Below are 22,500 nucleotides of genomic sequence, written 5' to 3' on the forward strand. Positions count from 1 at the left end.
TCGGGAAAAAGGTAAAAATCAGGTTAAGATTAAAAGGGGTCTATTTAATGGACCCCTTTTGGGGCCCTAAGCACTACCCAAAAGGGCCATCTTTTTTGGGCCAGAGACATTTCAACAAAGTTATAAAAAATTTGAGCACAAGCATTCCCCATTTTTTATTATTTTCCCCGGGGGCCCATGGTTTTTAATGTTTAAATACATAAACCTATAAAAAAAATAAATTTTATTGTTGTGTTTATGTTGTAATATGTATATTTTGGTGTATATGGGGGGGAATATATTTGTAAAAAAAATATATATTTTATAGAGAAAGTGAAAAATTTTTAAAAAAATATTAATTTTTTTTTTATTTTTAGATAGGTAGGAAAGTTTGATAGATAATAGTTGGGGTTTTTGAAAAATTTAGAGAGATAGGTAAATAGATACACCCACGCGCGCGCTCGCACGTTAGTGAGCACCTGAGCGCGTCTGTATTTCCACATTCAGGAGTCCGCACACGGTCCCTGTACCCGGGTTAGCGGGGTTTTTGCTTCGTGAGACGCTATTGCCCGGGAAAGGGGGAAATGGGGGGGAAGGGCCAAGGCAGAGTAAAAAGACCTTCGTGAAAAATGCAAAAACAATTAAGGAAGAAATAGCAACGCCATATGCTTTAGCTCAAATGACCACCGCTGTGTCTGCTGCTGAAAAGTGTCGGGGGCCCCGGGGGCCCCCGGGAAAATTTGCCCTTGGGGGGCCCGCTCAGCCCTGGGGTTTTTAAATTATCATAAAATTTTTTTTTTAATCTGACATCAATCACGGGACGAAAAGGGATGGATGTGGTCTAGACTGCGGGGAGAAAGTTTCGGGTGGGGGAATATTTTAGTTTAAAAAATTTGTAGAGCAGTAAATTGAAACAATTTTGACGAGGGGGGGGGGGGCAACAGGGAAAAATTTAAAAAAACAATTACTATTTCATACATTAAACCACACACACCAACACCCCACACACACACCACCACCACACACATACAATCCCACATACAAACCCCAGAGGGGAAGAAGGGGAGAAAAGGAGAGAGAGAGAGGGAGGGAGAAAAGGGGGGAGAGAGGGGAGAGAGAGGGAGAGGAAGAGGGGAAAAAAGGGGAAGAGAGGGGGGAGATTAGGAAAAAGAAAACCGAAAAACACACACAAAAAAAAACAAAAAAAACATAAAACCTAAGCACACTGAAACAAACTCGCTCCCGCCACTCGCCGGCCTAAAAGATGCAAAGGAAAAGACCAATTTCGCTCCCACCAACATACAAATAAGGGAAATTCGTTTTTCTATAAAAAAAAGAGACGGATTTTGTCAGGGGAAAACACAATCAATTACTTCTGCATATGTTTACTTTTGGGACGGTTTCAGTAGATTGGGAGAATTTTAGGGAAGGAGGAGGAAGAGAGAGGTGAGAGGAGAGAGGAGGAGAGAGAGAGAGGAGGGAGAGAGGAGAGAGAGAAGGGGGAGGGAGTGAATAGAGAGAGGTGAGAGAATAGAGAAGAGATGAGATTAATAAATTTGATAAAGATTAGAGAGATTGATAAGAGGAGAGGGTGAGAGGGAAGAGGGAAGAGAGAGAGAGAGAGAAGAGAGAGAAGAAGAGAGAAAAAACTGAGAGGTGAGAGAGAGACCAGGGAGGGAAGGTAGAGGATCTGACTGGGGTTGAGAGACTGTGGTGGGTGGGGAACGATCGTGTCGAGAGGCGGTGGGGGAGGGTGAGTTGTGGCGGGGGGGGCGTGGGTGGGGTGGGTCGGGTGGGGGGGCGGGGGGGGGGGAGGTGGAAGTGAGTGGGGGGGGTGGAGTGTTGCCCGGTGGGAGATGTGGAATTTGGAGAGACAACCCCCGGTGGGTGAGAGATGAGAGAGAGCGAGGATTGTCATGCTGGAGGTTGGAGGACGGTGAGAGAGGGTGAGGAGGAACTGAGAGGAAGAGGGAGGAGGGGGAGAGAGAGAGGGCCCCCCCCGAGAGAGGAGTGGCGTGGGGAGGGAGAAGGGGGTGTGTAGGGGTGGGGAGTGGGGGGAGGCGAAAGAGGAGAGGAGAAGGTGAGGCAGATGGTAGAGGAGGGAGAGGGGGAGGGAAGAGGGGGGGCGATGAGGAGAGAGCGAGGAATGAGAGGAGAGGAGTGGAGGAGACAAGGGAGGGAGGAGATGAGGAGAGGAGAGAGAGGAGGGGAGGGGGGATAGGTAGATAGAGTGGAGAGGAGGGCGAGGGAGGGGAGAGTGGGTGGTGAGGCGAGGTGACGTGGGTGGCGGGAGGAGAGACATGGGAGACTGAGAGGAGGGATGGGAGACGGGTGGGAGGAGGGTTGAGGAGGAGGAGATATGAGAGAGGTGAGTAAGTTTTTTTGTAAAAGTAAATAAAAAAAAAAGGCGAGGAAGGAGATAATGGAGAGAGGAAAATAAAAATACAAAAGATAAAAGAAAAAAGGAAGGAAAAAATGAAGAGAGGAGGAAAATATATTATTAGTATCATTCATATCATTAGTGTTGTCACGGTTATCATGCTTAGTGCTGTCGTTAGTATAGCTTAGACCATTAATGTCAAATTCATTGCCTTCATTAATTAGTCTTATCAATATTCCAACCATATTGTTGCTGTCGTTGCTACGAATGATTTTGTTGTCGTTGATGTGTTGTTATTATCGTTTGTAATTTTGTAGTTTGTTGGTTCGCTTTGCTGTTATTCTGTTTTGTTCAGTACGTTTTATTGCTTGTGATTGTTGTTATTGGTGTTTACTGTTGTCAACTTCGCTGGCGTTGTGCTGTTCGACCGGGCGTCGTTCGTTGCTTGTTCTTGTGTGGTTTTGTTTTTTTTTCGTTCCCCCCCCCCACCCCCCCCCCCCCCCCCCCCCCCCCCCCCCCCCCCCCCCCCCCCGCGCCCCAGGTCATTATTATTGCTGTTCCTATTGTAGGCCTCCAGCTTTCTCCCCCTCCCCCCACCCTCCCCCGCCTCCCTTATAGGAAACTTAGAGGAAGAGAGAAAAAAAACGGATTTTTTTATTTAATTTGTTTATTGTCCGACGGCTTGGACGACCAGCGGTACACATTTTATAAACGTTCATTACAAGTACACACAACACACACGGGACACCGTTACACTCTTTACAACATTACACATACCCACATACACATACACCATACTACACACACACACACACACACCACACACACACACACACACCACACACTACACACACACACAACACACACACACACACACCACACACACACACTCACACACACACACCACATATTTATATTTATCACGACTTTCGCACGCGGAGGAAGTCTTATGAAGGAAAGGAAGGAAGATCTACTTGGAGGATGAGGGGAGAAGAATAGGATAAGGTTATGGTGGAGGCAGGTCGCGTGTTTGAGGGAGGAGGGTTGTTCGAGAAAAAAAAAAGAGAAGTTCTAAGAGGGAGAAGAGAATGTGTAAAGAATAGAACAGGAGGAGGAAGAAAAATAAAGAAGTACCCAACTTGAATAACGTAATCAAGTTTAGAAAGAGTACTAAAAAGACGGTGAGGAAGAATGTGAAGGAACTAAGTAACAGGAGCTGAGAGGAGGGAGTAAAAAAATAAAGACAAAGAATTTAAAAAAAAGATTAAAAAAATAGCAAGACTCTCCTAAATAAGAGTAAGATTAAGTCTCTTGTACCCTAAGGAATGAGGGAGGAGAAGAATTTTTTTGAAAGAAGAATCCAGTATGTGGTAAGAACAGGAGGAAAGAGAAGAAAAACATGAAGGAGGAGGAAGACGAAGATGAAAAAGAAAATGAAAAGAAAATAAAAAAAAAAAAGGAGGAAGATTCGAAGAGGTCCTAGAGAGAGGTATTATGTTTTTTCCGTTTTTTGCAAGGGGTGAGCAATATAATTTTTACTATTATCTTTTTAATGAGAAAAAATAGAGTAGTAGAAGAAGGAGAAGAAAGAGGAAGAAAAGAGAAAAAAAAAAAAAAAGAAAAGAAAGAGTGAAAAAAAAAAAAAAGAAAAAAAAAAAAAAAAGAAAAATAAAAAAAAAAAAAAAAAAAATGAAGTAGAGGGTGAAGGAAGTGAGGGAAAAAAAAAGAAAAGAAAAAATAAAAATAAGAAGTAGACAGAAAGGATAAAAGGAAGAAGGAAAGAGAAAGCAATGAGAATGAAGTCCACAAGGAGTGGAAGAAAGACGGAATAGGAAGGATGTAGAGTAAGAGCAGATAGAGAGTAGAAAAGAGACCATAATGATGTAGCAATTGGGTAGTGAGAGGGTTGTATAGACGTGGTTCTGTGGGGGTTTGGTAGTAGGCTTAGGGAGAGGGGCATGAGGGGGCGTTGGTGGGGTCGTGAGGTGTAATTAATACCTTGACACAACGGGCGTGTTTACTGATCGGCGCGGAGCTTCGTTTGCTTTGGGGGTGGGAGGGGGTCCCATGATGGGTTGTCACGATGGTGCGGCGGGGTACATGCCGGTTGTGGGGTGTGTGGCTAGGGATTTGGTGTGGGGATGGCAGCCCGAATAGTTAGAAGGTTTTAGTCGTGTCTTAGGTTGAAACAAATGTGGGAGAAGAATATGAAGAGGATGATAGATTAATAAGTTCGTGGATAGATAAATATATTAAAAAATTGGTGGGTTTTCCTGACGGACGTGGAGGTCGATGATGGTGAAGCTGGGACTTATTCGGGCAGAGAACATTCTTCAGAGGAAGTGAAATTGAAGACCATTCTTCCTAGAATTCAGTAGATGACAGAATCGGAATTGAATCCTTGTGAGAGATAAGATCCAAGAGATGAGAGAGAGACTAGAGAGAGAGAATATTTAGAGAATGTTCTAGATTCTAAAGAGATATCAGATTCTTAGAATACAGAAGAGTATAGAGTTCAATGAAAGATAAAGTACATTATAGAGGATTTAGAGAATGGAGAAAAGAGATCATAGAAGAGGAGAATTCAAAGAAGCTGTAAGAATGATATGACGAGAGAGAATGACTATAGGGATTTTAAGAAGAAGGAATGATTAAGAGAGACTTTAGAATGCAGAAAAGAGTAGGAGGATGAGAATAGGAACTAGGAAGAGATAAGAAAGATCAGAATGAGGGAGAATTATTACGACCAGTGGGGTGAAGGAGGAACCTAAAGGACAGAGGGTATAGGGTATTAGGGGGGCTTTTCGAGAAAGAATTAGAAGGGTGCTCTAAGGGGGCGAAGCTGGTAGGAGATGAAGGGAATATAGGGGGTGGGGGGGGGGAAGAGGAGAGTTAATAGAGTACATTGCAGGAAGATCTTTAACGAGGAAAGAGAAAGACACGACGCGATGGAGAGGAGAAGCCCAAGCCCGAGCCGGGCGCGTACCAGACGCGTGATCGACTAACGGGGGATATGCGGTCGGCTTGTGAAGACGAAGGGCAAGAGGGGTTGAGGTGAGTCTATTCGGGTGTGGTGTGAGGAGGATAGGAGAGCAGGATAGTCCTTGGAGACGCTTCCGCTTGCAAGATGGCTACTTTAAGAGGAATGGAAAGAAAAGAAAGAAAGAAAGAAGAGGAGAAAAGAAAAGAAAGAAAGAAAAGAAGAAATAAAAGAAAAAGAAGAAGAGATGAAGAGAAGAGAAAGGGGATGGATTGGGAAAGAAGGAAGAAAGAAAGAGAAAGAGAAAGAGGGAAAGAAAAAGGGGATTAGAAGAACAAAATACACAAACCACCCAAAGAGCACAAAAAAAAAAGAGAGAGAAGAAGAGAGGGGAAGAATTATAAAGAAAGAAAAAGGAAAAAGAAGGAAGAAGAGGAAGGGGAGGAGAAGAAGAAAAAGTAAGATGAAAGAGATAGATAGGAAAAGATGAAGAAAAAGAAGAGGTAAAGGAAGGATGATGAAGAAGTGTTACGGGGGATAGGGAGGGTAGGGGAGAGGGAAGATGTGAAAAAGAGAGATGTGAAAAGAAGAAGAAGAAAGAAAAGGAAAAAGAAAAACAAAAGAAGAATGAAGAGTCGAAAAATCAAAAGAAAAAGAAGAAGAAGAGGAGGGAAAACGAGAAGGAGAAGATAAAGAAAAGATAAAGAAAGAAAATAAACAAAGAAAAAAGAAAGAATACAAAACAAGAGGAGAGGAAGGGGGGAAGAGATCTAGGGGAGCAGAAAAAGAGAAGATAGAAAAAAAAGAGAAGAGGAAGAGAGAAGAAGGAAGAGAACGGTGAAGAGAGGGATATTAAAGAAAATATAAAGAATAGAAGAGATAAAGCAAGAGTGGAAGAGAAGAAGGCTGGGGGGGTGTAAAAGAGAAGAGGGGAAAGAGGGAAAGAGAAGAAGAAGAGGTCGCTGCGAGGAGGTCCAGGAGAGGAGACGTTATAGGCAGCTAGGGGAGAGAGAGTAGCAGGAGGTTTGTGAGATGTTGAGAAGAGAAGAATGAGAGAAGTAAGGCCAGGGAGTGGAGATCCTAGGAGGAGAGGGAGGAAAGAAAGAAGAAAGAAGGGAGAAGGGGTGAAGAAAAGGGAGAAGAGAAAGAGAACAGGGAGAGAAAGAAGGAGAAAGATAGAGAAGGAGGAGAGAAGGAGGAAGAAAAGCAGAAAAGTGGGAAGAGAAGGATGAGAGGAAGAAAGGAAAGTACAGGAGGGAGGGAGAAGAAGAAAGAAAGGTAAGGGAAGCTATTATATAGGAGAAGAGCAGGGGAGGAAACAGGAGGAGAAGGAACAGGGGGAAGGGAGAAGGATGGCGGAGGGAAGAGGAGACAAGACGCCGAACGATTGATGGTTCAGGACTTGAACTTAAGAGAGAGGAAGATCTTTATGGAAATTATACTGAGGGAGACGGAGAGGATAAGTGAGAAAGAAAGGGGGGGGGAAGTAGAAGGATGGGAAGGAAGAAAGAGAAGGATCGACGAAAAAAAGGGAAAGTGAAAAAAAACCCCAAAAAAAAAAAAAAAAAAAAAAAAAAAAAAATAAAATAAAAATATTATAAAAAATAAAAAAATTAAAAAAATTAAAAAAAAATAAAATAATAAAAAATTTAATAATAAAAAATAATAAAAATAAAAAAAAAAAAAAAAAGGGGAAAAAAAATAAAAAAAAAATAGAAAAAAAAAAAAAAAAAAATAAAAAAAAAAAAAAAAAATAATAATAAAAAAAAATAAAACAAAAAAAACGAGCACACAGGAAATAATATATATGGAATCAAAAGAAGAGAAGGAGAGGGTGCAGTGAAGGTGTGAAAACGAAAGAACAAATATCGTTGAATTTAAATAAATAAAGATGTAGAAAGAGTATGGTAAATGGCACGGTTAGTTGGGTGTCGGGGGCGGATTAAAAGATAAATAGAATTTATAGAAGATTATAGAGGGCGATACAGATTAGATGTTTAAGTTTTGGAAAGTATGATTGTATAATTTTGTATGGACTAGGGCTATGTTTAGTGCTGTTAGATTTGGGTCGTGATTGTTTGTTGTGTTTTTTTGGATGCATGAAATGGGAAAAGAAACGATATATAGAATTGCAGACATCTCAGCGACGACACGAATACCGAACGACCGCCGATAGCAGAAAGCAGATCAGGAAAGGAGAGGAAGAAGAAAGCAGGACCGCTAGAATGAAAGTAAGACGAGGAGAAGACGAAGACGCAGACGAAATGTTTACTTAAAGGAAGGGTAAAGTTGAATGAAAAAAGAGAAAGGTAAAGGTAAGAGAGAAAGAGTATGAGGGATAGAGGTGGTGAGAAGAGGAAACGAAAGTGAGATAAGGGGAAGAGAAAAGAGGGGGGAGGGGGGGTGGGAAGGAAGGGGGGGGGGAAGTGAGGTAGAGGAGGTGTTTGGAAGAGGGCGGAGGGGAAGAGGGAAAGAAAGAAAGGAGGTGGAGAGGTTAGAGCGGACTTGGATAGTGTGAATGATTGAGGGAATAAGCCTATGGATATGTATGATATGTAGACAATGTAGAGGAGGGGGAGGGAAAGAATAACGAAGGTTCGGGCTGAGGGGGGAGTGAAGGGAAGCAAGGAGAGGGGAAATACGAGTAAAGGTAGGTGGAGTTGAGGAAGAAGAGTTAAAGAATATACAATCCTCCCCAATGCAGCGTCCTGTTTTATGTTTTGTCCTGCCCCCCTTTAAGGTTATTATGTGAGATTGTAGGGGGGGGACGGCGCCTTACGTCGGTCACTGGGTTCCGTTGGGCCTGCGCGGCGCGGTGCCGGGCGCCTTCCCAAGGCCATGCTTGGGGTAGGCACAATTGACGCGAGGGGGCAGGGGCACTGTTTTTCACTTGAGTATGAGTGACTGGGGGAGATTGCGACTAAGGAATTGGATCAAATTGTGGGGATGATTTTATATGTGGTTATTATTTAATTAGTAATAACATCAAAGGAATAAAAATAATAGAATGTGTGAATTTTTTCAAAAAAAAAAAAAATAATAAAAAAAAAAAAAAAATAAAATAAAAAAAAAAAAAAAAAAATAAAAAAATAATGAAAAAAAGGTTGTCTCGTTTATTTGAAACATAAAACATATGAAGGTAGGTTGTTTAATTAAGGACTAATAGCTGACTCCTTGGTTGACTAAGCACTTCTTTTTGTTGCATTTGCCAGAAGCCATCTTGCTATGCGGTCCCGTGTAAAGACAATGATAGAGAATTAGAAACTTTTTTTTTTTATTTCTTTTTTTACCTACACTGCATGCGGGCATGTGGGGGCCCACTGTTGTTTCCGCCTCCCGCGCACATGGGGGTTATGGGTAGATACGATAGAGGAAATTTTAGAAATAGATACATAGTAAGATATTAGATAGATGAGATAGGATTATGATAAGGTCATTAATTATTTCTGTTCTTTTGATATTTTTGGATTAGAAATTTATGAGATTATTAGGACAAAACTGGATATAGATGTAGGTAGATAGATGTAGACTGGATAGATACAAATATGGATAGATATAGGGCCAGATTCGAATTGAAGAAGAAGCTAGGAACCAGATGAATCAACAGGAAAAGAGTAAGTGATTTATGAGAGGCGACGAAAGAGAGTGAGTCAGAAATGATAGGTTGTTTGAGGTTTTAGATACAGATCGTATTAAGAATTTAGAAGAAAGAATTTCTGAGAGACTCCAAGAGTAGTAAAGATATTATTAAGATAAAAGAGCAATACTAAAGTAAGAAAGAGAGAATTAAGGGAATTAAAATATATTGGTAACAATCATAAGAAATAGATTCAAGAGATATAGTATTTAATTAATAAAATAGTCAAAGTAAATAAAAGGTTAATGAAGATGCTAAAACGGAAAACGATAAAAAAGGAACTTTTCTCTCCAAAAGTTAGAAGAGAGAGCGTACTTAGTTTGAGTTAGATAACTGAATAGTAAACTAACAAAGACGAACGACCAAGTAACTAAGCATTAATGTTAAGATAAGATACATGAAGTATCTAAGATTATCTTTTATAGAGAGGATATAGAGATTGAGAAAATCAAAAAAGTTAGATAAAGTTCTAAGGTTTTATAAAATATGATATCCAAGACAATGAGGTTTTGAAGATGAGGATAGAATGCCAAGAAGAAGAGATTTGCCAAAGATCGAAGAGGTAATAGAGCAAAGTATGTATTATAGGTACGTGATTTAGAAATTGGGAGTGTCGTTTGAAGTCGCTTTGTAGAGCCTGAGAGAGAGATGGAGAGATGGGTGATCCAGAGAGATGAGGAGAGGGGAGAGTGACTGAGATAAGGAGAAAGCAAATAAATAGACAGATAAGGTAAATAAATAGATAAGTAGATAGATAAGGTGATTATAATATAAAATTAGATTAATATATCGAAATAAGACAGTGGAAACAGATTTATAAGCTCAGGAAAGAGAGGAGATCAGTCTATCGTATTTTTTTTTTAATTTAGTTAATTAAAAATTAAAAATTAAATATTATTAATTAAAATAATATCTATCGCTCTGCCAATAGAGCCCCTTACAGATATCGATTGATAGATAAAGAGATCGAGTGATTTTTAGGCAGATAGGCGTATAAACAGACAGAAAGATAGACAGACAAACAGGAATAAGGAATCGATTGCTAGTTAAGAGACAGAGAGAGGATAGGGCAAAAACCAGCCCACCCGAAAGGGGAAAAGGGAAAGAGACAGAGGTGAGAGAAGACGGGTCAGAAATCGGGAATAGAAAGAGACAATGGATCTCGCCAGTCAAAGGGGAATTTAATAAATTACCCCTTTTTAATAGCACGAAATTATTGAAATTTAAAACTTCCCCGGGGAGGAACATTCCCCCGCCCCGACAATGTTGATAATGAGAAACGAGATTAATACCGTAAGTGAAGATAATGATGACTGATGCAAAATATCGACGTGTTTTTCGTTTCCTCACGTGTGAATTTCAAAAATTAAAGGAAATGATTTAGTTTTTAAGTTTAACCCCCGTTGGGCCTAGATGAAAAAAAAAGTGAATAAAGTTTTTATTTGTCAAATTTCACAATTTTATTTATATATTTTAAATTTCCCTTTTGAAACAGGTTATTTTTAAACTTTTTTAACGACGATGCAAACTATGTTTTGGCCGCGTAATGATCAAAATTGTGTTTTATAATAGAGACTGACTGGTACAGTTTCCTTTGTGAATTTAGGGCGTACGTATCCCCTCGATGCTTGACTTTGATTAATATCTTGAGCTGATGTGCACACACGCACATTTAGTCCGTGTGTGTACCATACCCCTCCCCTCCCATTCCCTCTGCCTTTCCCTCTCCTTTTCTATCAATTATTCCTCGTTCACCCCCTCCCCCTTTCTCACTTTTCCCAATTCCTTCATCTCCCCTCCCTCTTTCTCCCTTCCCCTCTCCCTCCTCCTCTTATCTATCATCAAATCCTTTATTTACTTCCAGCCCTGAATTATGGGACTATTAAGCTGAGTCATTACAACGTCCCGAGATTAATAAGCTAAGAAGGTGTATTTCCCCCGGTTCGCCTTTCCCCCGGCCGGGGGGGCCCGTACGACCGCCTTTTGTTTTAGCGCCGTCGCTTGTTTGTAGTTTTGTCTACTAATTCACTTATTTTACTTGTTTATTGTTTTTTTACGTCACCCTTTTATAGTTTTGTCTATTTATTCACTTATTTTACTTGTATATAATACATTTTTTTACGTCGCTTTTTTTTAAAATTTGTTGCTACCGGCCTTTTTTTTTTTTTTAATTTTTAAATTTGTTTGAAAATTTTCTTTTTTTTTTTTTTCTTTTTTTTTTTCGAGCCTTTTTATTTTTCTTTTCTCCCCCCCACCGGGTTTTGGAAAAAATTTTTATTTTTTTTAAAATTTTTTTATTCAGATATTTGAATTTCTTTCCTTCCCAATTTTTCAGTCTTATCACTTATCTTCATGTATTCTTCTTCGTTATCTTTATTTGTCTTCCGGGTTTCTCTTAATCTTTTTTATATCTCTCTCTCTCCTCTACTCTCTTTTTTTACTATTTAAAATCTTTTTCCCCGCCTCCCGAAACAATATTTAATTTTTAAAAAATATTATAAAATAATTTTTGAAACCGGTGCCCCCGATTTTTTGGTTTTCCCCAAAGCTTTAACCCTTTCCGGTTTTTCTCCCCTTTTTCTTTTCTTTTCTCGCGTTATTTCTCTCTTTTTTTCTTTTCTTTATTTCTTTTTTTCCAAGTTTTTTTCCCGGGAAAGAATTTTTGTTTGGCTGTTTTAAAAAATATTATTTTGTTGGTCGTTTTTAAAAAAATTTTTTTTTGGTGTGGTTTAAAATTGCGAGGGATTGGCAGCATCTGCCATGTGCTGGAAATACCCCCAAAAAGAAAAAAAAAAAATTTATGTTGTTAGATGAAAATAATGAAAGAAGTAAAAAAAAGCCTTGATGTGATAACCCTGCGAACTTTGTTTATTCTCCCGGGGGGAAGGAGGGGTTTCCCCTTTTTAAACTTTTTTGTTTTTTGAAACTTTTTGTGTTTTATTCTTTGCATCATTCTTTTTTCCTCTCTTTTTATTTCTTTTTCTCTTTTCTCTTTTTCTCTTCCTTTCTTCTTTTTTTTTTCTCCCTCCTTTTCTTTTCCCCCTTTTTCCCCCTCTCCTTCCCCTCTTTTCTCTCCTCACTCTCTCTCGCTCTCTTCTCCCCCCTCCCCCCCCTCCTTCCCTCCTCCCCCCTTCCTTTTCCTCCTCCTCTTCTTCTTCTTTTCGCTTTTCTCTTATTTTGTTTCTCATTTTTTTTTTTTTTTTTTTTTTTTTTTTTTTTCTTCCTTTTTTTTCCTTTTTTTTTTTTTTTTTTTTTTTTTTGGGGACTGCCTGTTCCCCCCGTTCCCTTTTCCTTTTTTACTAGGGAAGTTTTTCCTTTTTATCCTTTATTTTGCTGGGTTTCTAATGTTTATTTAAAATTTTTTAGTTTAAATTATAATGTTTTTAATAAGACCATCGATAGTCAAAGCATAGTATTAAAAATAAGTATTTCCCCCCCAATTCAAATTTACGTAAAAGGCCACAAGGTCTATTAATGGACCTTTCCTTTTGTGGCTTAAGCCCTAGAGCCATCTAAGGGCAGAGACAGAGAAAATAGGCACAGCATTTTCCCCATTTTTTGTTCATTTTCCCCGGCGGCATTGGGTTAATATCCATTTTCTTTGTTTTCTTATTTTTTACTCTTTTTTTTTTTTTTTTTTCTTTTTTTTCTTTATTTTTCGACGCCCCGCCCCTCCCGCTGCCAGCAGGTCACGTGACTCCCTTGGTGTTGACAAACCGCGTCGTCTTTTCTCCGTTTGTTCGGGATTTCCGGGTAAGAAACGATTATGTGGACCATTGCGGAGCGTGTGCATATAGGTACACACGCACTTATACATACAGTCGAATGTACGCTACACACCTCGCTTTGTCATTGGTGATGGGCACCGGGTGGTGGGGGTGGGTAGTCCCTATACTTTTGGTAACACTGTCTATGTCAGTGGTGGTCAGCTGTGTGCTGTGGTTTTGGTCGAGCTCAAAACACTCACTCGACTCCAATCTCTATCTCTCTATCTCTCTCTATCTCACTCTATCTCTCTATCAGGGGTCGCACTCTGGTTGGGGAGTCATCGTATGGTCAGGTGGTTCCGCGCGGCGCGGTGCGACGCGCGGGCGATGAGGGAATTGACCAAATGCCATGGTACGGGGGGACGTAGGGGGTTTGGGGGAAGGGGCGGGGGGGCTGGGGGCGGGATATCGGGTGGGGAGACAGGGGGGGGGTGGGGGTGGGGGAGGCGGTGGGGGGGGGGGGGGGGGGGGGGGGGGGGGGGTCGGGGGGGGGGCGGAGCGGGGGCGGGGGGGGGGGGGGGGGGGGGGCGGTGGGGGGGGGGGGGGGGGGGGGGGGTTGGAGAGGGCGGTGGGAGGGGGTGGGGGTTGGGTTTTTAGGTGTGGGGGAGGGGTGCGGAGGGGGTGGGACGGAGTGGGGGTTGTTGTGGGGGTGAGCGGGCGGACCTGGGGGGGACCGGACGCGGCCGGAGAAAGGCAGGAGGGGAAAGGGGATGATCGCGTGGAGGTGTACAGAGTGGGAGGGGAGCTGAGAGGTGCGGGGTAGAAGCTGAGCAACGGAGGGGCCAGGAACAGACAAAAACGAGGATGAACGCGTACAACTAGGAAGAACATCGGCGACGAAGAAGGTCGGATGAGCAGAGAAGGCTGAGAGAGAGGTAGAGAGAAGAGTCCGAGAGCTGAGACATAGCCCAGAGAGACGGCGACGAGGCAGAAAGCTAGAGCAGCAGCGCTCGCACGGAGGGTAGAAAGAGGAGCGGCGCCGATATTAGTGACCTCCACGCTCCACCGCCACCTTATCTCTCTTCTTCCTTCTCTCTCTCTCTCTTCTCTTCTCTCTCTCTCTCCCTCTCTCTCTCTCTTTTCTCTTCTTCTCTCTCCTGCTACTCTCTCCTCTCTCCTATCTCTCTCTCTCTGCTCTCTTATTCTCCTTCTCCTCTCCTCTCTCTTTCCTTCTCTTTCCTCTCCGACATCTCTCTCTCTTCTTCTCTTCGTTCTCTCTTTCCTCTCTCTATCTTTCTATTTCTCTCTTCTCTTTCTCTCTTCTCTCTCTCTCTCTCTCTCTCTCTCTCTCTCTCTCTCTATCTCTCTCTCTCTCTCTCTCTCTCTGCTCTCTCTCTCTTTCTCTTTTCTCTCCCCACCATCTCTCTCTCTCCCTCTTCTTCTTCCTCCCAATTCCATCTCTCTCCCTTCGCCTTCCCCTCTCATCTTCCTCTCTCTCTTCATCTCTCTCTCTCTCTCCATCTCTCTCTCTATCTCTCTATCTCTCGCTCTTCTCTCTCTCTCTCTCCTCTCTTCTCTCTCTCCTCTCTCTTCTCTCTCTCTCTCTCAAGTGTTCCCTTTTGTTCTCATGTGTGTTTTTTTATTTTTGTGTTGTTGTTGTGTTGTACCGGTGTGCTGTGTGGAGGATTTTTGATGTCTTGTCGCTAACCCCATCGATGCGTGTCCGTCCCACCACCTGTCTTTGAAGCAAAGGCGTTGTTGGGTATTAAGATGTGTTTATTGTGCTGGCATTTATGGCCTTTGGGAAAGAGCTCGCGTTGAGCTGTTATTTAGAGCTACTTAAATGACGAAAGAGGAAAGAGGATGTGAGAGAGGGAGAAGAGAAAGATGATAGAGGGAGGAAAGGAAGAGAAAAATGGGAAAAAAAGATTTGAGAGAGATGGAGAGGACATGCTGAATGGAGAAAAGGAAGAGGAAAGCGTGACGGAGTTAGAGAGGGAGAAAGAGAAAGAGAGGAAAGAGAGATAGAGAGGGAGAAAGAGAAGTTGATCGAGATTGGGAGAAAGGAAAGAAAAAAAAAGTGGAAGGAGGAGAATGCTGAGAGAAGGCGAGAAAGAGAAAGAGTCTGTGTGAAGAGAGAGAGACGATTGAGAGAGAGTAGACGAAGAGAGAGGAGACGGAAGAGAAGAAGTGAGAAGAAAAAGAGAAGAGAGAAGAGAAAGAGAAAGATAGAGGGGAGAAGAGAAAGAAGAGAAGAGAGGGCGAGGCAGGAAAGAGAGAAAAAGGTAAGAGAAGATGAGGAGGGTGAAAGAGAATGATGAGAGGGAAAAAAACGGGAATGAGGGAGGGAGAAAGAGAATGAGAAGCGAGAAAGAGAAAGGGGCTTCGAGAAGAGAAAGGGACGAGAGGGAGAAAGAAATAAGACTCGAGAGGGGAAAAAAATAGAATGGAGAGAGGAGAAAGACAGAGAAAGAGACGAGCAGATACATGAGGGATAAGAGAGAGAGGGAAGAAACGAGAAGGGTCTGTGACTGCGTGGAGAGGGAGACAAGGAAGAGAGGAAGGAGAGAAAGAGAGAAAGAGAAATGAGAGATGAGGGAGGGAGGGAAAGAGAAAGAGAGAGGGAGGAAGAGGAAAGAGGAGGGAGAAAGAGAAAGAGAGAGAGGGAGACAAGAGAAAAGAGAAGAGAGAGAGGGAGAATTGAGAAGAAAGAGGAAAGGGAGAGGGATGAAAGGGAAAAGACGAGAGAGGGAGAAGAAGAAAGAGGAAAGATGAGAGAGGGCGAGAAAGAGAAAGAGAGAGGAGAGAGGAGAGAAGAAAGGGAAAAAAGAGAACATTATGAGAGGAGAAAGAGAATAGAAAGAGAAGATGAAGAGAGATGAGATGGGAGGAGGGAAGAAGAAAGGATGAGAGGGATAAGGGAAAGAGAGAGGCAGGAAAAGAGTTAGAGAAAAGCGAGGGAGAATGGAAATAGAAGAGAGATAGAGAGAGTGAGAAAGAGATGAAAGAGATGAGACGAGAGAGGGGTGGGTGGGGAGGGGAAAGAAAGAGAAAGGAGAGAAGGAGAAAGAGAAAGGAAGAGAGGGAGAAAGAGAAGAGATGAGGAGGGAGAAAGAGAAAGAGAGATGGAAGAAAGGGAATAAGACGAGAGAGGGAGAGATAGAGGAAAGATGATTTTGCTAGAGAGGGGAGAAGAAAGAGAAAGAGAGATTCGGGAGAAAGGGAATGGGAAAGAGAGAGGAGGGAGAAAGCGAAGAGAAAGTGAAAGAGAGGATCGAGAGGGACGAAAGAGGAAGTAAGAGAGAGGGGAAGAGAAAGGGAAAGTGAGAGGCAGAAAGAGAAAGAGAAAGAGCGAGGGAGAAAGAGAGAGAGAGACAGAGAAGAGAGAGATGACTCGAGAGATTGAGACGAGGAGAGATGAGAGAGAGGGGAGGGGGCGAGGGAGAAAGAGAATGTGAGAGAAGGAGAAAAGAGAAAGAAGAGAGGGAGAACGAAAAGTGAGACGAACTTGAGAGAGAGAGGGGGGGGGATCGGGAGAAGAGAAAAGTGTGGAAATGAGTGAGAGGAAGGATGAAAGAGAAAGAGAGAGAGAGAAAGCGAGAGAGAAAGGAGACAAGAGAGTAGTTTTTCGATTGGGAGTGAGGAGGAGGGGAGGGGGAGGGAGAAAGAAAAGAGAAGTGAGAGCAAGGAGAAAGAGAAAGATTGAGAGGTCGAAAAGATGAAATGAGAGAAGGAGAAAGAGAAAGAGACAAGTGAGTGAGAAGGAGAAAGAGAGAAGAGAGAGGGAGAAAGAGAAGTGACTGTGCAAGAGATAGGAGATAAGAGAAAGAGAAAGTGAGAGAAGGAGAAGAAAGAGAAAGAGAAGGGGAAAGGAAATGAGAGGGCAGATATGCAGAAAGAGAAAGAGAAAAAGAAGCGAGGGAGACATGGGAGAAAGAGAGCAGAGAGAAGAGAAGAGAGGAGAGAGAGAGGGGGGGGACGGGAGGAGAAAGAGAAAGAGAGTGAAGAAGAAGAGAAGAATGAGAGGGAGATAAGAGAAGGAGAGAGGGAGGAAAGAGAAGAGAGAGGAGAGAAAGGGTGAAAGTTGAAGACGGCAGAAAGAAAAAGAAGAGAAAGAGAGAGGGATGAAAGATGAGAGAGAGATAGAAGAGAAGAGCGAGAGAGAGAGAGACTGATTGAAGGACGGAACGACGATTTGAGAGAGAGAGGAGGGGGGGAGGTAGGGGAGAAAGTGAGATTGTGACCGCGTGAAGGTGGCGGTATTGAGTGTTTGATGAGACCGAGATGAGAGAATGAGATAAGATGAGACGAGACGAGCCGAGAGGGGCTGGGGGGCGAGGGCACGGGAGAGAAAAAAAAGGGAGAAGGAGAAAGAGAAACCGAGAGAAGGAGGGAAAGAGAGAAAGGGAAGGACCCTGAGAGGGTGAAAGTGGGAAAGTGAGAATTGAGAGAGTTAGAGGATGGTTACGCGTGGTAAGAGAGGAGGAGAGACGGAGAGAGAGGGTGCAGGGGGGTAGGGAGTAAAGAATGGAAAGGAGGGAAAAGTATCGAGGCGTAGATGGAGAAAGAAGATGGATTTGAGAAAGAGGAGAGTGAAGGAGGAGGGAGGGGGGGGGGGGGGGGGAGGGAGACGATACGTGATAGTGACCACTGAGATGAGTAAAACTAAGAAAGTGAGAGGCCGGGCGAGGTTGATGAGAAGAGAAAGAGAAAGTGAGATGAGAGTGAGAAAGGGATAAGAGAGGAGAGTGAGAGGGGTGGGGGCGAAGTAGGGAAGGGAGGTGAGGACTAAGAGAAACTGAGTGCGGAGAAGGAGGAAGACGTAAGGGGACGATGAGAGATGAAAGGAAATTGGGAAGTATGAGGGAGGGAGGCGGAAAGCTGAGTAAAAGAGAGAAGAGGAGAGGCGGCTGCAAAGAATGGAGAAGCGAGCGTCTCCTTCCCGGGGGACTCTAGTTCCTAAACCTCGATAGGCCATAAAATACAGCAGTGATACTTGATATTTTATGAGTCTCTGATGACAAGTGTACTCATGCTAGCATATAAAATATAAAACGCGCCACGTTCGCTCACAAGCTTATACGCAACTATCGCGCGGCGCAGTGCACACACACCACACACCACACTACTATACACGCACACACACGCACACCACGCACACACAACACGCACTCACACTCTCACTCGCAAACCCCCCTCTACACTTCTCTCTCGCTCTCAACTCTCTCTCTAGCTCATGCACATACACACGCTATCCACATCTAGAACTCTCACGCTCTATCTTTCGCTATCTAATTATACAAGCATCTACTTTCGATATATCCGTGGATACACAAACTTCGGCAATCTATCTGGATATCAATGGAACATCTATCTCGCTTCTCTCCTCTAAACTACGACTATCTGTCGATCTCTCTAGAGTATGTCATAGCATCATATATAGACTCCTCTAGCGATCTATCCTCGCCTCTCATCGCTCTCTATCGCTTACGACTCTCGAGATACTCTCGAATCTCTCTTTCTACGATCGATACCTCTATATGAATATCATTAGATCTTATAGACTGGTATCGCTATATCAAAGCCACACACACAGCACCATCGCACACACCACGCACTCAGGCTGGCAGGGAAGCAATCATGAAAATTAAATTCCCCCCCCCCCCCCAAAGGGGGGGCGCGGGGTAGGGGGGCCATGTAGCGGCGGGGGGAGTGATGGTTATTATTGGTGTGATAGGTGACAGTATGGGGTACTTGTTCTTCTTGGCTTCCTTGGTGACTTGTTATTTGAAAAGAAGTTGTGGTATTGTTTTTTAGGTTGTTGAGTGGGTGAGGGGGAGAGGGGGGGGGGGGGGGGTGGCGGGGGGAGGGTTGAATGGGCGTGTTGGTTTGGGGGTGGGGGGGGGGTCATGGAGGGGGTTTTTTTTGTAATGTAGGCTGAACGATTAAGTGCAGGTTGTGGGTGATGTTTTGGGGTTTGTTTGGTATGGGGTTTTGAGTTTCGATTGTTTTGTCTGGTTTTGGTGATGAGGGAGGGAGTGTGAGTGGGTAGGCTTGGGTGGGTTGGTGCTCACTGTCTGGGTTATTGAATGTAAGGTATGTTGGGTAGGTGAGTGTCGTCCCTGCAGTTGATTCTCGAACTGCGCGGACAATCGGCGGGACGAACGACAGGGGTTATTGTCATATATAGATTTTGTGGTTATATATTATATATTGATTAGTGTATTTATTGTTTGTAGTGATTTTGTGAGAGATTATTGGGGTAGGAAGTGTGTGTGTGTGAGGAAGAGAGTGCTGGTAGGTAGTGTGGGTTTGGTCTGGTTGTTGTTAGTGTTGTTTACATTTGTGTGTGTCTTGTTTGTGGTGTGTTGAGCTGTGTGATGTGTGTGCTGTGGGTTGTATGGGTGTTGTTGTGTAGTGTGGATGTGTGGTGTCGTGTTGGTGTGTGTCGTAGGATAGTGGTGGGTGTGTGTGTAGTGGTGTAGTTAGGGTGTGTGTGTGTATGGGTGGATAAGTGGTGTGTGTGTAGTGTGTGTGTGAGTAGTGTGGTTGTGGTAGGTGTAGTGTTGATGTGTGTGGTTAGTTATGTTGTGAGTGTTGTGTGTTGTGTGTGTGTGGGTGTATTGTCGTTGTGTATGGGTGGATTTAGTGGTGTCGTCGTCGTGGATGGTGTGTGTGTGTGTGTTTCGTGTGTGTGTGTTGAGTGTTGGAGGGTTGTATCGTGGGTGTGTGGTGGGTGTGTGTGTGTGTCGTGTGAGGGCTTGGTTGTGTGTGTGTGTGTGTGAGGTTGTGACGTGTGTGTGTGTTGCTGTATGGTTGTGTGTCGTGTGTGGTTCGTGTGTGTGGATCGTGCGCCGATAGGTGTGTGTGTGTGTGTGTGTGTGTGGGTTGTGGGGGGAAGGAGTGTGGTCGTGTAGTAAGTAACGGTGTGTGTCGTTTGTGTTTGCTGGGAGTCGTACTCACACTGGTGTGGGAATTACCGTCGTGTGAGTTTGTAATAGAGAGATGTCTTGAGATTTTTTAGTTTGTTAGATGTGTGTTTGGTGGGGCGGGGGGGGGGGGTTTCGTGTGAGTGGTTGAGCTGTGTGTTAGTGTTGGGTTGTGTTTGTTAGTGTTAGAGTTTTTGCCATTGATTTTTGTATATGTTTTTAAGTCTTAAGGTAATTTTTAAGATATGGTGGAATTTTGATTGAGGAATATTTATATTATGAATATATATATATATAAATTACTGTATAGAAGAATATATACTCATATATTTAATATATATATATATTAATATTTCCCTATATATATCTAAATATAGTATATATATATATATTATGTAATATATATATATGTGATGATTATATATGTTATGAATATTTTATATGAATACCATATAGTATTATTCTATATAAATTTGGTTATACTGATTTATATATTATATTATTTAATATATATATATATATATATTTTTATTTATAGTATATATATTTTAATATTAGTATATTAATGTATTATTACATTATTTTATGTATTAGTTATTTAATAGATATGATTATTACTATATTTGATATATTATATATTTTGAATATTATATAGATAGTGAAAATAATATGTATGTAATAGGTATGTTTTATTATGAAATTATGATATATGAATATTATATCGGTTGCTATATAGTGAAATATATATATGTGATATATATGTGGATGATATATTTAATATAGAATATACCTATATATATATTATATTTATCCTGTACTTATATATCAATTACATAGGTTATTATATATACATATTTATATATTGAGATTATATTTCATACGCTATTTATGTAAATGTATGTAACATATGCATTTGTGTGTGTGTGTATTCTATGTTTGGTGTGTGTGTGTGTGTGTTGTGGTGTGTATATATATATATTTATATATTTATATATATATAGTATATATATTATATGTTTGTTATGTGTGTATATATATAGTTATTTATATTTATGTTATATATTTCCATTTTAAATTTACTATATACATATTAGATGTGGCGTGTTGTTTTTATATATACATTATCATGTAATTATTTCATATATATACATACATGCATACATATATTCATATGCATAACACACACAACATATTTATACATATGGGTATATCATAATATATTGTATATATGATAACTATATATTACACTGGCATATAATTTTTTTCATATATAACTTCTTAACTTATTATTACTTACAAATTACACTCACATATAGGTTATATATATATCACAAACATATATACTTTATATTTATATATATATATTTACATATGTATTTGATTATATATATATACATATATATTGTATATATTATAGTATTATATATTATATATAATTATTATAAGCCATTATACACCACACACGCTCACATTTATTGGTTTTCCTTGTCGGCGATCTGACGCCCTCTTAATGGAAAACAATGTGCTTATCTCATATCTGAAATTGATTTTTTTTGGCAATTAAATCTCCTCGATGAGAATATATCTGGCATTTAGCCATACTTACCTGGACCACACTATCCTCCTATTACTCTCTGCTTTTCTCCTATCCTCTCCTTCGCTCTCTGAACATTCTCTCGTCCCTTCTCTCGACACCTAACCTCCGTTATAGACCGCATCTGGAGTGCAGTTTCTTTCGATGGTAACACGATGGGGTGATTAACAAGCAGCAATGAGAAAAGGACAGACAATAAAATTAAAAAATATTAATGATAAAAAGGAGAACGAAGGCACCCTCACACCACATCAAAACACACGAACAAGGGTTGTGCGATATACACAGCGCCGGCGTCCTTACGCCACACACCATTATTAACCCCAAGACACACAAACCCCGTCACGCCGCCCCCACCCCCGCCCACCCCCTACACACCCCAGCACAACCGTCCACTGCCCAGCTACACCTCCGCCTCTTCCCCCCCTTCCCCTCCCCCCCCCCTACACCTCTAATCTCCTCTCACCTCTCGAGCCCTCTTCCCTTCTTCTTCCCTTCTCTCTACTTTGCTTGTTGTTTTCCTTCCCCCCCCCCAATAGACCCCCCCCACCCCTCCTCTTCCCACCTTCCCCTCCAACTCCCCCCTCCCTCTTCCCCTCCCCCCCCCCCTCCCAACCAACACCCTCCTTCACCTCCCCTTCACCTTCCCCCCCCCAACCCCTACCTTCCTTTCCCTTCCCCCCAAAACCCCTCCTCTTCTATTCCCCTGCCCCCCAACCCCATCCTCTTCCCCTTCCCCTTAACCTGCTATTCCCTCCCCCTAACCCCCTCTGTCTCCCCCAGACTGAGCACCACCCGGGACGAGGAGATCATCAGCTGCGGCCACGACAAGGCCTGGACGTCGCTTCCGGCCGGCCTCGCGTGCCAGAAGCGTGAGTATGCGAGTGAGGATGCCCGGAGAGGAACCAGAGGCAACTTGAAACCAGATGTGAATAATATGTGAATGATAAGAGACCAGTTGATGCACTTGGATCACGGAGGTCATTTAAAGCGCCCCCCCCCCCCCTCCCCCCCCTCCCCCACAGAGCCCGACTGCAAGGACGAGCCGCCCGAGGCCCCCGAGAACGCCATCCACACGTGGCAGCCGGGCATCTACCCGTCCGGCATGTCGGTGGCCTACACGTGCAAGGAAGCCCCATCCCTTATACTCGTGAGTTGCTCCGGGATGTGTCCCGGCATGTGGGTTAAGGCCTGGATTAAGGGAATGCGGTATCTTCTTTGTGCAGATGGGGAGTAGTGTCGTGATGGTGAGATAAGAGATGAACCTGCTTTATTTCTGAGAGAGAGGATGTCA

General features: G+C 42.5%; 1 protein-coding gene across 2 annotated transcripts in view; it reads left to right on the top strand.

The window, feature by feature from the left end:
• The window catches only part of LOC125041911, a 47,198-nt gene extending 25,189 nt beyond the window's left edge, over positions 1–22,009 (top strand). For both annotated transcript variants that reach the window (XM_047637317.1, XM_047637308.1), the window contains one exon: positions 21,990–22,009. In XM_047637317.1, coding sequence (XP_047493273.1) covers positions 21,990–21,994 — 5 coding nt within the window. In that variant the 3' untranslated portion in view covers positions 21,995–22,009. The remainder of the gene's footprint in view (positions 1–21,989) is intronic.
• Positions 22,010–22,500: the final 491 nt, after the last annotated feature.

This window comes from Penaeus chinensis, chromosome 3, assembly GCF_019202785.1.
Source record: "Penaeus chinensis breed Huanghai No. 1 chromosome 3, ASM1920278v2, whole genome shotgun sequence".
NCBI lineage: Eukaryota > Metazoa > Arthropoda > Malacostraca > Decapoda > Penaeidae > Penaeus > Penaeus chinensis.